This window comes from Salvelinus sp. IW2-2015, linkage group LG16, assembly GCF_002910315.2.
Source record: "Salvelinus sp. IW2-2015 linkage group LG16, ASM291031v2, whole genome shotgun sequence".
Classification (NCBI taxonomy): Eukaryota; Metazoa; Chordata; class Actinopteri; order Salmoniformes; family Salmonidae; genus Salvelinus; species Salvelinus sp. IW2-2015.
Window position 1 is genome coordinate 16,702,432 of NC_036856.1, and position 14,849 is coordinate 16,717,280.

General features: G+C 45.1%; 1 protein-coding gene across 1 annotated transcript in view; it reads right to left on the reverse strand.

Annotated features, from left to right (window-relative positions):
• Positions 1-13,929, reverse strand: part of LOC111975711 (procollagen galactosyltransferase 2-like) — a 40,244-nt gene extending 26,315 nt beyond the window's left edge. The window contains exon 1 of the mRNA XM_024004247.2: positions 13,625-13,929. Within this exon, the coding sequence (XP_023860015.1) occupies positions 13,625-13,863 (239 nt within the window). The 5' untranslated portion in view covers positions 13,864-13,929. The remainder of the gene's footprint in view (positions 1-13,624) is intronic.
• Positions 13,930-14,849: the final 920 nt, after the last annotated feature.

Consider the following 14,849-nt stretch of genomic DNA (forward strand, 5'->3'; position numbering starts at 1 on the left):
AAGATCTGTCTTGCCAAACAAGGTTATAACCAGAAAGGTTAACATCAGTATTCAAAACACTCTTCCTTAACCATGTCTCAGTAATGACCAACACATCTGGATTGGAGCTGTGAACCCACACTTTCATTTGATCCATTTTAGGTAATACGTTTCTAGTGTTAACGTGCAGAAAACCCAGGCTTTTACGAGAGCAGAAATCAATGAAGCAGATATCAGAGCACAAGTCAGAATTGGGGCTAGCAACAGTAGATGGGCCAGGGTGTACATGCACATTTCCAGATATCATCAACAGTAATACAATCAAGGCACGGCATAGGACAGGGAGAGCTCTGCAGTGCTGATTTATGACATCTGAATGTGCATCAGATTGCAACAAGATCATATTGTACAGCGATTTCATCAGGTAATATGAATATAAAGCGAGAGGTGGTTAGAATAGGATGGGAGACCAAAAGTCTGTGTAACCAATAGAGAGCCAGAGTCCCGAGTGTGCGAACAAACATAGTCTGTCCCACGGTTGGGTAAAGAAAGTTTGGAGTCAACAAAGTATGCAGGAGTTATGAGGCAAAAAGCAAAATAGAAAAATGCACAATAAAAAAATAAAATATATAACGACTTTGGGCTAGCCATCGTTTGTTCAGAGCACCTCGCCCCAACAGTGCGTGTGTGCTGGAGGCAAGCGAAAGCTCGGGAGAAAGGGGTGAGTGTGGTGGGGGTACCTGTACAAGACAGGGGGAGACAGGCCAGGGCAGGCGGTGAACAGATTGCCAGGTGGAATCCAAGCAGCAGTGCAGCAGGCAACAGGAGTAGGTGTCACACCCACTTGGGAGATGCTTTTATTTCTGGAGGCAGATTTCTTGTAAAAAATACCAGTGAATGGTCTTTGAACAGCAGGAGGGGGCTTCAAGGGAGGATGCTTCAAAGACTCCTGCCACTTGTTGGGCCCAAAGGCCTCGACACCCTTTACTTCACACCTAAGTGCTAATTGAGCATTAACTCAGCATTCAGTCTCTATAAAGTAAAATATATCATTGTAATGTACTTTTTTTCCCATTTTTTCCATTTTTCTTTTTCTTCTTTGCTTTCAAAATAGCATCAGACCAAACACTACTCACTCAGTTCCAGGTTGGATGGTGTCCTCAGGTCTCTGCTGTTTGTTTGCTAGAGCACCCTCCATATTACTTGGAAAAGGGAAATCTTGAAGCAGTAATCTCTCTGGTTTATTTTGGTTCAAAATTAGGTTGTAGGTTTGGAGTTTTGATCTGGAATGAAGGCCATGCTATGGAGGGTAGCATCCTGCATATGTACCTGCCCGAAAAATCCAAGTTTATCTAACTCCAAATCTATCCTTTTGTAAAAATGTAGAAAAATGTGAGAGCTCACATGCACCTGTGTCTCTCTCTCTGAGGGGGGCGTGACATCTGTGCTGACAACACTAGAATACCTAAGGCCTAAGGGCACACGTGGTTTAGATGGTACTCTCTTTCATCTGCATGTAGCATTAAAACATGATGTGTGGTTCAGATTTTTTCTTTGTGGTTCAGATTTCTTGGAGTGTGCATTGTGCAGTGGGTTATGTCATATGATACTCTAACATGGGGATACGAGTATAGAAACCACAAGGAATTCTCTGTTATTAGGCTATTTCACATCAATACAGTTAATTCTGGGAACCGTTGTCTTTTCATAGTCCTGACATGATCTATGTCGAAACACATCGACAAACCATCTCTCCCTCCAGTTCACCACCTGGTAAAGCACTTACAATAAACAGCCCACAGACCTAGCTCCAGACTACTGAGTTACTCCTGAACGCTGCCTCAAAGATGAGCTCAGCCTTTCCCTCCAGTCACAACACGTAGTCATGACCTGGTGACCAATCACAGGACTGAGTTACATTCCATCAACCAATCACTGGCCTGGGTCCAGGCCCGGGTCCAGTTGTTGGCCTGCAGCCAGCTCAATGTTGTCCTGGGGGCAGAGGAGGGAGGGGAGGGGGGAAGGTACGCTGTTTGAGCATGGATGGAATGTGAGTTCACTTTACTAACCTGCTCAGTGCCCCTGTGTAATTCTCAACACAAGCCTGCCAACCACCCTGCCTCCGCCCCCTGTCTACCTCTTTCCTAATAACCATTCCCTGCATTCTTTCACAGCACAGTGTGAGTCTTTCTCACCTCTCTCTCAGTCCTCTCTGTCAGACAGACACGTCCATTTGCTTTTCAGACTACTGAAGCTTTCTGTGGAGAGTGTGTTATCCCATCTGTTCTGTGTCTCTATCATACACACAGACTGCCCTTCCTCCAGCCATGACCCAGTTGAAACTCTCATGTGCCCCTACATACACACATGAACAGCGACAGTCTCCGTGTCGCAGACGAAGGGCAGGGAGAACTGAAGGTGAGCAGGGTACAAGCTCTACCCATCAGCCCCAACACAAACACACAGCCTTGGGTCCTTGCCGCCCAGTAATTAGCCACTAGCACTGGGTCTGTGGCCAGCACACATTTAATCACACAATCAGCTTTTATTTCACAAATCATAATTCTACCATTCTGTTGCTTTCACTGCCTCGCTTTATTTAGGTTGTATAACCACTGTTTTTGTTTATACAATACATATACTGTATATGTATTGTAGATGGCGCCGACAGACATGACAGCTCTGCTTCTAGCTCCTAAGCAACTCAAATCAAATCAAATCAAATCAAATCAATCAAATCAAATCAAATCAAATCAAATCAAATCAAATCAAATTTTATTAGTCACATACACATGGTTAGCAGATGTTAATGCGAGTGTAGCGAAATGCTTGTGCTTCTAGTTCCGACAATGCAGTAATAACCAACAGTAATCTAACCTAACAATTCCACGCTACTACCTTACACACACACACAAGTGTGAAGGGATAAAGAATATGTCATAAGAGTATAGGTTTATGGATGATGGTGGTACAGAACGGCATGGCAGATGCAGTAGATGGTATAGAGTACGGTATATACATATGAGATGAGTACTGTAGGGTATGTAAACATAAAGTGGCATAGTTTAAAGTGGCTAGTGGTACATGTATTGCATAAAGATGGCAAGATGCAGTAGATGATATAGAGTACAGTATATACATATGAGATGGGTAATGTAGGGTATGTAAACATTGTATTAAGTGGCATTGCTTAAAGTGGCTAGTGGTACATTTTTACATAATTTCCATCAATTCCCATTTTTAAAGTGGCTGGAGTTGAGTCAGTATGTTGGCAGCGGCCGCTAAATGTTAGTGGTGGCTGTTTAACAGTCTGATGGCCTTGAGATAGAAGCTGTTTTTCAGTCTCTCTCGGTCCCTGCTTTGATGCACCTGTACTGACCTCGCCTTCTGGATGATAGCGGGGTGAACAGGCAGTGGCTTGGGTGGTTGTTGTCCTTGATGATCTTTATGGCCTTCCTGTGACATCGGGTGGTGTAGGTGTCCTGGAGGGCAGGTAGTTTGCCCCTGGTGATGCGTTCTGCAGACCTCACTACCCTCTGGAGAGCCTTACGGTTGTGGGCGGAGCAGTTGCCGTACCAGGCGGTGATACAGCCCGACAGGATGCTCTCGATTGTGCATCTGTAGAAGTTTGTGAGTGCTTTTGGTGACAAGCCGAATTTCTTCAGCCTCCTGAGGTTGAAGAGGCGCTGCTGCGCCTTCTTCACAACGCTGTCTGTGTGGGTGGACCAATTCAGTTTGTCCGTGATGTGTACACCGAGGAACTTAAAACTTTCCACCTTCTCCACTACTGACCCGTCGATGTGGATAGGGTGCTCCCTCTGCTGTTTCCTGAAGTCCACAATCATCTCCTTTGTTTTGTTGACGTTGAGTATGAGGTATTTTTCTGACACCACACTCCGAGGGCCCTCACCTCCTCCCTGTAGGCCGTCTCGTCGTTGTTGGTGATCAAGCCTACCACTGTAGTGTCATCCGCAAACTTGATGATCGAGTTGGAGGCGTGCATGGCCACGCAGTCGTGGGTGAACAGGGAGTACAGAGAGGGCTCAGAACGCACCCTTGTGGGGCCCCAGTGTTGAGGATCAGCGGGGTGGAGATGTTGTTACCTACCCTCACACCTGGGGCGGCCCGTCAGGAGTCCAGGACCCAGTTGCACAGGGCGGGGTCGAGACCCAGGGTCTCGAGCTTGATGACGAGTTTGGAGGGTACTATGGTGTTAAATGCTGAGCTGTAATCGATGAACAGCATTTTCACATGGGTATTCCTCTTTCCAGATGGGTTAGGGCAGTGTGCAGTGTGGTTGCGATGCGTCGTCTGTGACCTATTGGGTCGGTAAGCAAATTGGAGTGGGTCTAGGGTGGCCGGTAGGGTGGAGGTGATATGTCCTTGACTAGTCTCTCAAAGCACTTCATGATGACGGAAGTGAGTGCTACGGGGCGATAGTCGTTTAGCTCAGTTACCTTAGCTTTCTTGGGAACAGGAACAATGGTGGCCCTCTTGAAGCATGTGGGAACAGCAGACTGGATAAGGATTGATTGAATATGTCCGTAAACACACCAGCCAGCTGGTCTGCGCATGCTCTGAGGACGCGGCTGGGAATGCCGTCTGGGCCTGCAGCCTTGCGAGGGTTAACACGTTTAAATGTTTTACTCACCTCGGCTGCAGTGAAGGAGAGCCCGCAGGTTTTGGTAGGGGGCCGTGTCAGTGGCACTGTGTTGTCCTCAAAGCGGGCAAAAAAGTTGTTTTAGCCTGTCTGGAGCAAGACATCCTGGTCCTCGACGGGCTTGGTTTTCTTTTTGTAATCCGTGATTGACTGTAGACCCTGCCACATACCTCTTGTGTCTGAGCTGTTGAATTTCGACTCGATTTTGTTCTGCTTACTGAGACTTAGCCTGTTTTGATTGCCTTGCGGAGAGAATAGCTACACTGTTTGTATTCGGTCATGCTTCCGGTCACCTTGCCCTGGTTAAACAGTGGTTCGCGCTTTCAGTTTCACGCGAATGCTGCCGTCAATCCACGGTTTCTGGTTTGGGAATGTTTTTATCGTTGCTGTGGGTACGACATCGTCAATGCACTTCCTAATGAACTCGCTCACCGAATCAGCATATTCGTCAATATTGTTGTTTGGACGCGATGCGGAACTATTTCCAATCCGCGTGATCGAAGCAGTCTTGAAGCGTGGATTCAGATTGGTCGGACCAGCGTTGAACAGACCTGAGCGCGGGAGCTTTTGTTGTTGAGTTTCTGTTTGTAGGCAGGAATCAACAAAATGGAGTCGTGGTCAGCTTTTCCGAAAGGGGGGCGGGGAGGGCCTTGTAAGCGTCGCGGAAATTAGTGTAGCAATGGTCCAGTGTTTTTCCAGCCCTGGTAGCACAATCGATATGCTGATAGAATTTAGGGAGTTTTTTTTTAGATTAGCCTTGTTAAAATCCCCAGCTACGATGAATGCAGCCTCAGGGTGTGTGGTTTCCAGTTTACAAAGAGTCAGATAAAGTTCGTTCAGGCCATCGAGTGTGTCTGCTTGGGGGGAATGTATACGGCTGTGATTATGATTGACGAGAATTCCCTTGGTAGATAATGCGGTCGACATTTGATTGTGAGGAGTTCTAGATCAGGTGAACAGAACGACTTGAGTTCTTGTGTGTTATTATGATGGTCACACCACTTCTCGTTAATCATAAGGCATACCCCCCGCCCCTCTTCTTACCGGAAAGATGTTTGTTTCTGTCGGCGCGATGCATGGAGAAACCAGCTGGCTGCACCGACTCCGTTAGCGTCCCTTGAGTTAGCCATGTTTCCGTGAAGCAGAGCACGTTGCAATCCCTGATGTCTCTCTGGAATGCTACCCGTGCTCGGATTTCATCAACCTTATTGTCAAGAGACTGGACATTGGCGAGTAGTATGCTACGGGATGGAGCGCGATGTGCCCGTCTCCGAAGCCTGACCACGAGACCGCCACGTTTTCCCCTTTTTCGGCGTCGCCCAGGGTCGCCGGCTGGGATCTGATCCATTGTATTGTGTGGAAGGCAATACACTGGATCCGTTTCGGGAAAGTCATATTCCTGGTAGGAACGATGGTGAGTTGACGTTAATCGTATATTCAGTAGTTCCTCCCGACTGTATGTAATGAAACCTAAGATTACCCGGGGTACCGATGTAAGAAATAACACGTAAAAAAACAAAATACTGCATATTTTCCAAGGAACGCGAAGCGAGGCTGCCATCTCTATCGGCGCCGGAAGTTGGCAGTATTTCGTTTTTTTGTGTGCTATTTCTTACATTATTAGCCCAGAACGTTTTTTTGTGTTATTACATACTGCTGGAAATAACTTTGGGATATCAGAGCGGCGGTACCTACCAGCATTACGACCAGGAATATACGACATTCCCGAATTGGATCCTTTGTTCGTACCCCCCAGTGCAATTGAACGTATCCCATTGGCTGCTCCAAGACGCCGACGGCGGAGAAGAGGTATTCAGAGTGGACTTCTAGTCCGACTCAGGAGGCGTGCACACCATCCACCTCTTCCGAGTATATTACTCGCTAATGTTCAGTCTATGGACAATAAAGTAGATGAGCTCAGGGTGAGGATCTCCTTCCAGAAAGATATCAGAGACTGTAACATACTCTGTTTCACAGAATCATGGCTCTCTCCAGATATACTGTCCCCGTCCATACAGCCAGCTGGGTTCTCAGTACATCGCGCAGACAGGAATAAAGAACTCTCCAGGAAGAAGAAAGGTGGTGGTATATGTTTCATGATTAACTACTCATGGTGTGAATGTGTTAACGTACAGAAACTCAAGTCCTTTTGTTCACCCGACGTAGAATACCTTACAAACAAATGCCAACCGTATTACCTTCCAAGAGAAATATCTTCGGTCATAGTCACAGCCGTGTATATTCCCTCTCAAGCCGATACCATGACAGCCCTCAAGGAACTACACTGGACTTTATGCAAATTGAAAACCACATATCCTAAGGCCGCATTTATTGTAGCTGGGGGTTTTAACAAAGCAAATTTGAGGAAAATGCTACCGAAGTTCTAACAACACATTGACTGTAGTACTCGCTCTGGAAAAACACTTGACCACTGCTACTCCCCATTCCGGGATAACTACAAGGCCCTCCCCCGCCCTCCCTTCAGCAAATCAGATCACAAATTAATTTAGCCTCTCCCTTCATATAGGCAGAAATTTGTGATCTGATTTGCCGAAGGGAGGGCGGGGGAGGGCCTTGTAGTTATCCCGGAAGGYGGAGTAGCAGTGGTCGAGTGTTTTTCCAGAGCGAGTACTACAGTCAATGTGTTAACAGGAAGTACCCGTGCTAAGGTCTACTCAATGCTGGTCTGACCAATCGGAATCCATGCATCAAGATTGTTTTGATCATGCAGACTGGGATATGTTCCGGGTAGCCTCTGATAACAAAATTAACGTATACACGGACACGGTGACTGAGTTCATCAGGAAGTGTATAGAGGATGTTGCTCCCATGGTGACTATTAAAACCTACCCAAACCAGAAACCATGTATAGATGGCAGCATTCGTGCAAAACTGAAAGTTCGAACCATCGCATTTAACTATGGCAGGGTGACTGAAAATATGGTTGAATACAAATAGTGTAGTTATTCCCTCAGTTAGGCAATCAACAGGCAAAACGTCAGTACAGACACAAAGTGGAGTCAGAATTAAAGTTAAACACCTTCTTCGCCCGCTTTGAGGATAACACAGTGCCACCGACGCGGCCCGCTCCCAAGGACTGTGGGCTGTCATTCTCTGTGGCCGACGTGAGTAAGACATTTAAGCGTGTTAACCCTCACAAGGCTGCCAGCCCAGACGGCATCCCTAGCATCGTCCTCAGAGCATGCGCAGACCACCTGTCTGGAACTAAATGACTATCGCCCCGTAGCACTCATGTCTGTCATCATGAAGTGCTTTGTGAGGCTAGTTAAGGATCATATCACCTCTACCTTACCTGACACTCTAGACCAACTTCAATTTGCTTACTGCCCCAATAGATCCACAGACAATGCAATTGCTATTGCACTGCACACTGCCCTATCCCATCTGGACAAGAGGAATACCTATGTAAGAATGCTGTGCATTGACTATAGCTCAGCCTTCAACACCATAGTACCCTCCAAGCTCATTATTAATAAGCTCGGGCCCTGGGTCTGAACCCCACCCTGTGCAATTGGGTCCAGGACTTCCTGACGGGCCGCCCCCAGGTGGTGAAGGTAGGAAACAACACCTCCACTTCGCTGATCCTCAACACAGGGGCCCCACAAGGGTGCATGCTCAGCCCTTCTGTACTCCCTGTTCACCCATGACTGTGGACACGCACGCCTCCAACTCAATCATCAAGTTTGCAGATGACACAACAGTAGTAGGCCTGATTACCAACAATGACGAGACAGCCTACAGGGAGGAGGTGAGGGCCTGGCGGAGTGGTGCCAGGAAAATAACCTCTTCAAAACGAAGGAGCTGATCGTGGATTCTCATACTTAAAAAAAAACTCTTCATGGTACAGTCATTATCAACACTGAACATCTAGGCTGCTCACCACCCAATAAATGTCTCTTTGCCAAAAACTTCTCATTGGCAGTCAGTATTGAGAGCATGCAGAGATATACTGAGACCTTTACAGTCATTGGTTCAGATTCAGGATAACAATACAGACAGACAGTAGAATGCAGCAGCAACAGGCACATCCTATAGGGCAGGGGTCGGTAACAGACGGCCCGCGGGCCAAAAACGTAATTCAGCTAAAAATAAGTTGAATTTAGGAAATCTGTTCCCAAATATTAAAACACCAGGGTAAATATTTGTGTGTGTGTGGTGTGTTGTGTGTGTGTGTGTGTGTGTGTGTGTGTGTGTGTGTTGTGTGTGTGTGTGTGTGTGTGTGTGTGTGTTGTGTGTTGCGTTGAAGTGTTCTCAATGAGAAACAGACAGACATAAAGCTGCAAACAAAAGCAAGCCTTGAAAGGATGAGTGGAACACAAAAGACATAAGCATCCAACTGGTGATGACTCCAATTCTGAGAGAAACAGAGAAAACGCATGAAACTATCAAGTCCCTCTTAAAAGTTTCCATGTGCAACAAAATAGGTATGTGATGGGCATTCTCCACATGCTTGTGCACTGACTTTCTTTGTCCCTGTAGACTAGTCATCCAGACCTTTCGTCTCTCCCGTGATTCTCTCCACAGCACTTTACGCATCACTTCCCCAGTGCGTTGAGCACCCACCTTTTGTGCCGCTGTCAAAGCCACTCAGTGTCTACTCTCTTCCCATCTCCAATCACTGGATTAAGTTGTACATCAAAATATCTTGCATTCTTGCTTGGAACGTGCTAGATAAAACAACTTATTTATTGAATACCTCAGTAGTCTATTTATTATACTTCTTAATAAGGCACAATGAATGACTTTATAAGAGGATTACTCATGGGCTGGTGCCATCAACTGTAAAAGTTAGTGGCACCAGGGACACTAGGGGAGAATGTTAGTCTGGAGCCCTGTTAACACTTAAGGCATCCACATGCTTCTCATCTGAAATAGTCCAGAACAGTTTGTGCATATATTATGATGTCATTTTGTAAGGTTTTTGCTAGTTTTGCGCAACTAAGATCTCCTCTGCAAAAATGTCTAAATTAATGACAGATTTCTTGAGTTATCTTACACTGAACAAAAATATAAACGCAACATGCAACAATTTCAAAGATGTTACTGAGTTACAGTTCACATAAGGAAATCTGTCAATGAAATAAAATCATTAGGCCCTAATCTATGGATTTCACATGACTGTTGGTCGCAGATACTGTACCTTAAAAAAGGTAGTGGTGTGGATCAGAAAACCAGTCAGTATCTGGTGTAACCACCACTTGCATCATGCAGCATGACACATCTCCTTCGCATAGAGATGATCAACCTGGTGATTGTGGCCTGTGGAATGTTGTCCCACTCCTCTTCAATGGCTGTGCGAAGTTGCTGGATATTGTCGGGAACTGGAACACGTTGTCGTACTCGTCGATCCAGAGCATCACAAACATTTTCAATGGGTGACATGTCTGGTCAGTATGCAGGCCAAGGAAGAACTGGGACATTTTCAGCTTCCAGGAATTCTATACAGATCCTTGGGACATGGGGCCATGCACTATCATGCTGAAACATAAGGTGATGGCGGCGGATGAATGGCACAACAATGGGCCTCAGGATCTCATCATGGGATCTCTGTGCATTCAAATTGCCATCTATAAAATGCAATTGTGTTCATTGTCCTTTGCTTATGCCTGCCCATACCATAACCCCACCGCCATCATGGGGCACTCTGTTCACAACATTGACATTAGCAAATCACTCGACCACACGACACCATACACGACGCCATACACACCGTCTGCCATCTGCCCAGTACAGTTGAAACCGGGATTCATCCATGAAGAACAGACTTCTCTAGCATGCCAGTGGCCATTGAAGGTGAGCATTTGTACACTGAAGTCAGTTACGACGCCGAACTGCAGAGAGGTCAAGATCCTGGTGAGGACGACGAGCACGCAGATGAGCTTCCCTGAGACGGTTTCTGACAGTTTGTGATGAAATTCTTTGGTTGTGCGAACCCAGTTTCATCAGCTTTCTGGGTGGTGGTCTCAGACGATTCAACAGGGTGAAGAAGCCAGATGTGGAGCTCCTGGGCTGGTGTGGTTACAGATGGTCTGCGGTTGTGAGGCCGGTTGGACGTACTGCCAAATTCTCTAAAACAACGTTGGAGGCGCTTTATGGTAGAGAAATTAACATTCAATTCTCTGGCAAAAGCTCTGGTGGACGTTCCTGCAGTCAGCATGCCAGTTGTACGCTCCCTCAAAACTTGAGACATCTGTGGCATTGTGTTGGGTTAAGTCAAAACTGTAACTCGGCCACTCAAGACCACTCACTGTCTTCTTGGTAAGCAACTTCAGCGTAGATTTGGCCTTGTGTTTTAGGTTATTGTCCTGCTGAAAGGTAAAATAATTTCCCAGTGTCTGGTGGAAAGCAGACTGAACCAGTTTTTCCTCTAGGATTTTTCCTGTGCTTAGCTCCATTCCATTTATTTTTTATCCTGAAAAACTCCCCAGTCCTTAACGATTACAAGAATACCCTAACATGATGCAGCCACCACTATGCTTAAAAATATGGAGAGTGGTACTCAGTAATGTGTTGTATTGGATTTGCCCCAAACATAACACTTTGTATTCGGAACAAAAAGTGAATTGCTTTGCCACATTTTTTACAGTATTACTTTAGTGCCTTATTGCAAAACACTGTTTTGTCAAGTGTTTTGGAATATTTGTATTCTGTACAGGCTTCCTTATTTTCACTTTGTCAATTAGGTTAGTATTGTGGAGTAACTACAATATTGTTGATCCATCCTCAGTTTTCTCCTATCACAGACATTAAAGTATGTAACTGTTTTAATGTCACCATTGGCTTCATTGTAAAATCCCTGAGCGGTTTCATCCTCACCTGCAACTGAGTTAGGAAGGATGCCTGTATCTTTGTAGTGTATTGATACAGCATCCAAAGTGTAATTAATAACTTCACCATGCTCAAAGGGATATAATAAATGTCTGTTTATTTATTTTATTTTTACCCATCTACCAATAGGTGCCCTTCTTTGTGAGGCATTAGAAAACCTCCCTGGTCTTTGTGGTTGAATCTGTGCTTGAAATTCACTGAGGGACCTTACAGATAATTGTATGTGTGTGGTACAGAGATGAGGTAGTCATTCAAAAATCATGTTGAACACTATTATTGCACACAGAGTGATGCAACTTATTATATGACTTGTGAAGCACATTTTTACTCCTGAACTTATTTAGGCTTGCCATAACAAAGGGGTTGAATACTTATTGACTCCAGACATTTCAGCTTTTCATTTTTAATTAATTTACCAACATATCAAAAAACATTATTCCACTTTGACCTTATGGGGTTCTGTGTGTAGGCCAGTGACAAAAAAAGCTAAATTTAAACCCTTTTAAATTCAGGCTATAGCACAAAGAAATGTGGAAAAAGTTAAGGGGCTTGAATACTTTCTGAAGGCACTGTAGCCCAAAGGCGTCTGCATGCTTCCCAGCCGAAACAGTTGGGAAGAGTTTGTGCATATATTATTTTGTGCATATATTATGACGACATTTTGTGACATTGTTGTTCGTTTTGGACTTCGGTAAGGTTGTTTTTGGTTGTTCGGGCACATAATTTTTTTTCTTGAGGCAAGCCGAAGTCGGTAGCTGAAGTCTACGCCCATTCGTCGGTGATTGGTCAACAATATAGATTATTCAGTAAAGTCTTTGTTGTTCTTCAATGAGAGACATTTCTTTATTTTGAAACAGTGCCCAAACATCTTAGTTAGATGTAAAATAGCGCAACTAAGATCTCCTCTGCAAAAACATCTAAATTAATGACAGATTTATTGAGTTGTCTTAGATTAATTATGATTATTTAGAGGAAGTGTATACTGGCTACAGCGTCTCAAATTGGACAAACAGTACTATTGCAGCCTTTTTCTCGTTTTTCAAGCGAATGTCTTTTAAGGGGAGTATGCGAACACATTCGTTTGGTTCACTTAGCCGACTTTGGCTAGCCGCCAGCAGAACTGAAGCATGCTGACACCTTAAGACAGCTTGGCTTTTATAATGTTTAAGGCTTAAGCAGACAGGCAGACAGAGAATGAGAAGATGCACAGTGACAGCAGAGAAAATGCCGAAACAAATAAACAGCACAACAGGTGTGGATAAAATGCCAGACCCGAATTGTTATCCAAGTCCACCCCTGTGTAACTGCCTATGGAGAATTGATGATGGAGACTTTTGGCGATAGGGGCCCCCATCCCCCCATACCTGGCTGCTGTTTTAAGCCCCCTGATTTCTGCAGTGTGTGCATAATAATAATAAAAACACCGTCAACAACATGCTCTGCCCATTCATCTACTCCTAACATGCAATTAGGAACCCAGCAGACACGCGTGGAGAGGGCATTGTAAAACGCAGCAAAAAGTCTCGTTCACGCTGACAGCAGCGTCTCTGTTCTTTACGTGGACACGACAGGAGGTTCTCATTATAATTATACCGACACCATACCGATAACAATAAGCTCTATGTTACTTATATGTGTGTACTTTTTTCCCATAGTAAAGTGCAAAGCAAGAATTTTCGCGGGCGTGCCCCAACTGGCGGGTTTTATTTGCCTCCCCAAGTTTTCTGAGCAAATCTTGTTTAAAAACACACACACACACACACACACACACACACACACACACACACACACNTATATATGTATATATATATATTACTGGACATGAAATACTGTAAAAAAAACAACACCAGGAAATCAGCTCCAATTGATTTTCATTTTGGAAATCTTGTTCCCAAGTAGGCCTATTCCCACGCATAATAGAGAGGCGTGATCGTATACAAATGTAAGCAAGGTTTGAAATTATGTTTTTGTGAAATATTTGCAGTCTAGAAATTATATGTAATTATGTTCCGACCCCCGACCATCCGCTCAAGAAAAATGGTCCCGCGGATGAATCTAGTTCATGATCCCTGCTGTAGGCTATTGGAGACGATTTGACCGGAATAAAGTTGTTCAAAAGTTAGTTGCGTTTCTCACCAGATAGCTATCCGCTCCTTCGGGTAGTCTAGCCTGTCGATGCAGCCCAGGTAGTGCGGCAGGCTATGCGCTGCGTTGCGAGCCAGAATGGCGATCATGACTTTTGGCATCAGCAGTGACGATTCGGGTCGGACCGGGTCCTGCACCAGAGTCACCAAGTCCGACATGCCACCCGGCATGAGGGCGACAAGCAGCGCGCAGAGCAGTCCGACTCCCACGGCTCCAACCGCCGGCATCATTCCCAGACAACACCGTTATGCCAACCTGAGCTCTGCCGTGACTGAATATGAGAGTGAGCGATTGTGGGAGGGAGCGAAGAAGGTAGGAAGGGAAGGGGATGGAGTGTGTGGACGAGGGAGAGCACAGGAGGTTGGTGGCACCTTAATTAGGGAGGACAGGCTCGTGGTAATGGCTGGAGCGGAATAAGTGGAATGGTTTCAAATACATTAAACACAAGGTTTCCAAGTGTTAAATGCCATTCCATTTGCTCCATTCCAGCCATTATTATGAGCTGTCCTCCCCTCAGCAGCCTCCACTGGAGAGAGAGGGGTAACATCTCTTGTCTACTTCCTCCCCGCTGGCTGCTCCCCAAAACGTTCATATACCTCTCTTACAGCTTTCCCTCTCTCTCTTGGAGACTGGGCTACATAGGCAGGACAGGGGCTGATAAAACATAAAGGGGAATCTAACAGGTGCAACAGCACAGAGAGAAGAGGTGGCTCCAAACATGGCCAATAACATTATTTTAGGAAGTAAATAATACATTTTCTTACTCAAATCCAGCAGCTTGAAGCTTCCTGTGCTATAAAACTGATAGCCTAGACACAATAGGCTATTATCATGAAATAATGTTGGGTGAAAGAAGAACGAAAATTGTACCTGAAGTGCAAAAGAAGGTTGTACATTTCGCAATACTGTGTTTGTCAGTTCAAGTCTATGTATGCAAAATGCATAAACTGTATGCTGTTCTGAGGGAAATATGTGTATAAATGTGTAACTACTCTTATTGTGTGGTTGCAATGTCAGATCATTGTAACAACATGTGGTTTGACTGCTTGTGCACGGCTGTCACCGTGGTAAAGTTGGTTTGATTTTTGGTATTTGCCAGACATTCTTACCTTCAAACTTCAATAGCTCGCGAACGATTTTAGCTACATACCTCCAGTTAGGCTCTCTATGAAGGAAAAAAAAGTCTTATTTTCCCGATTCCAACCCGAGTTTCATA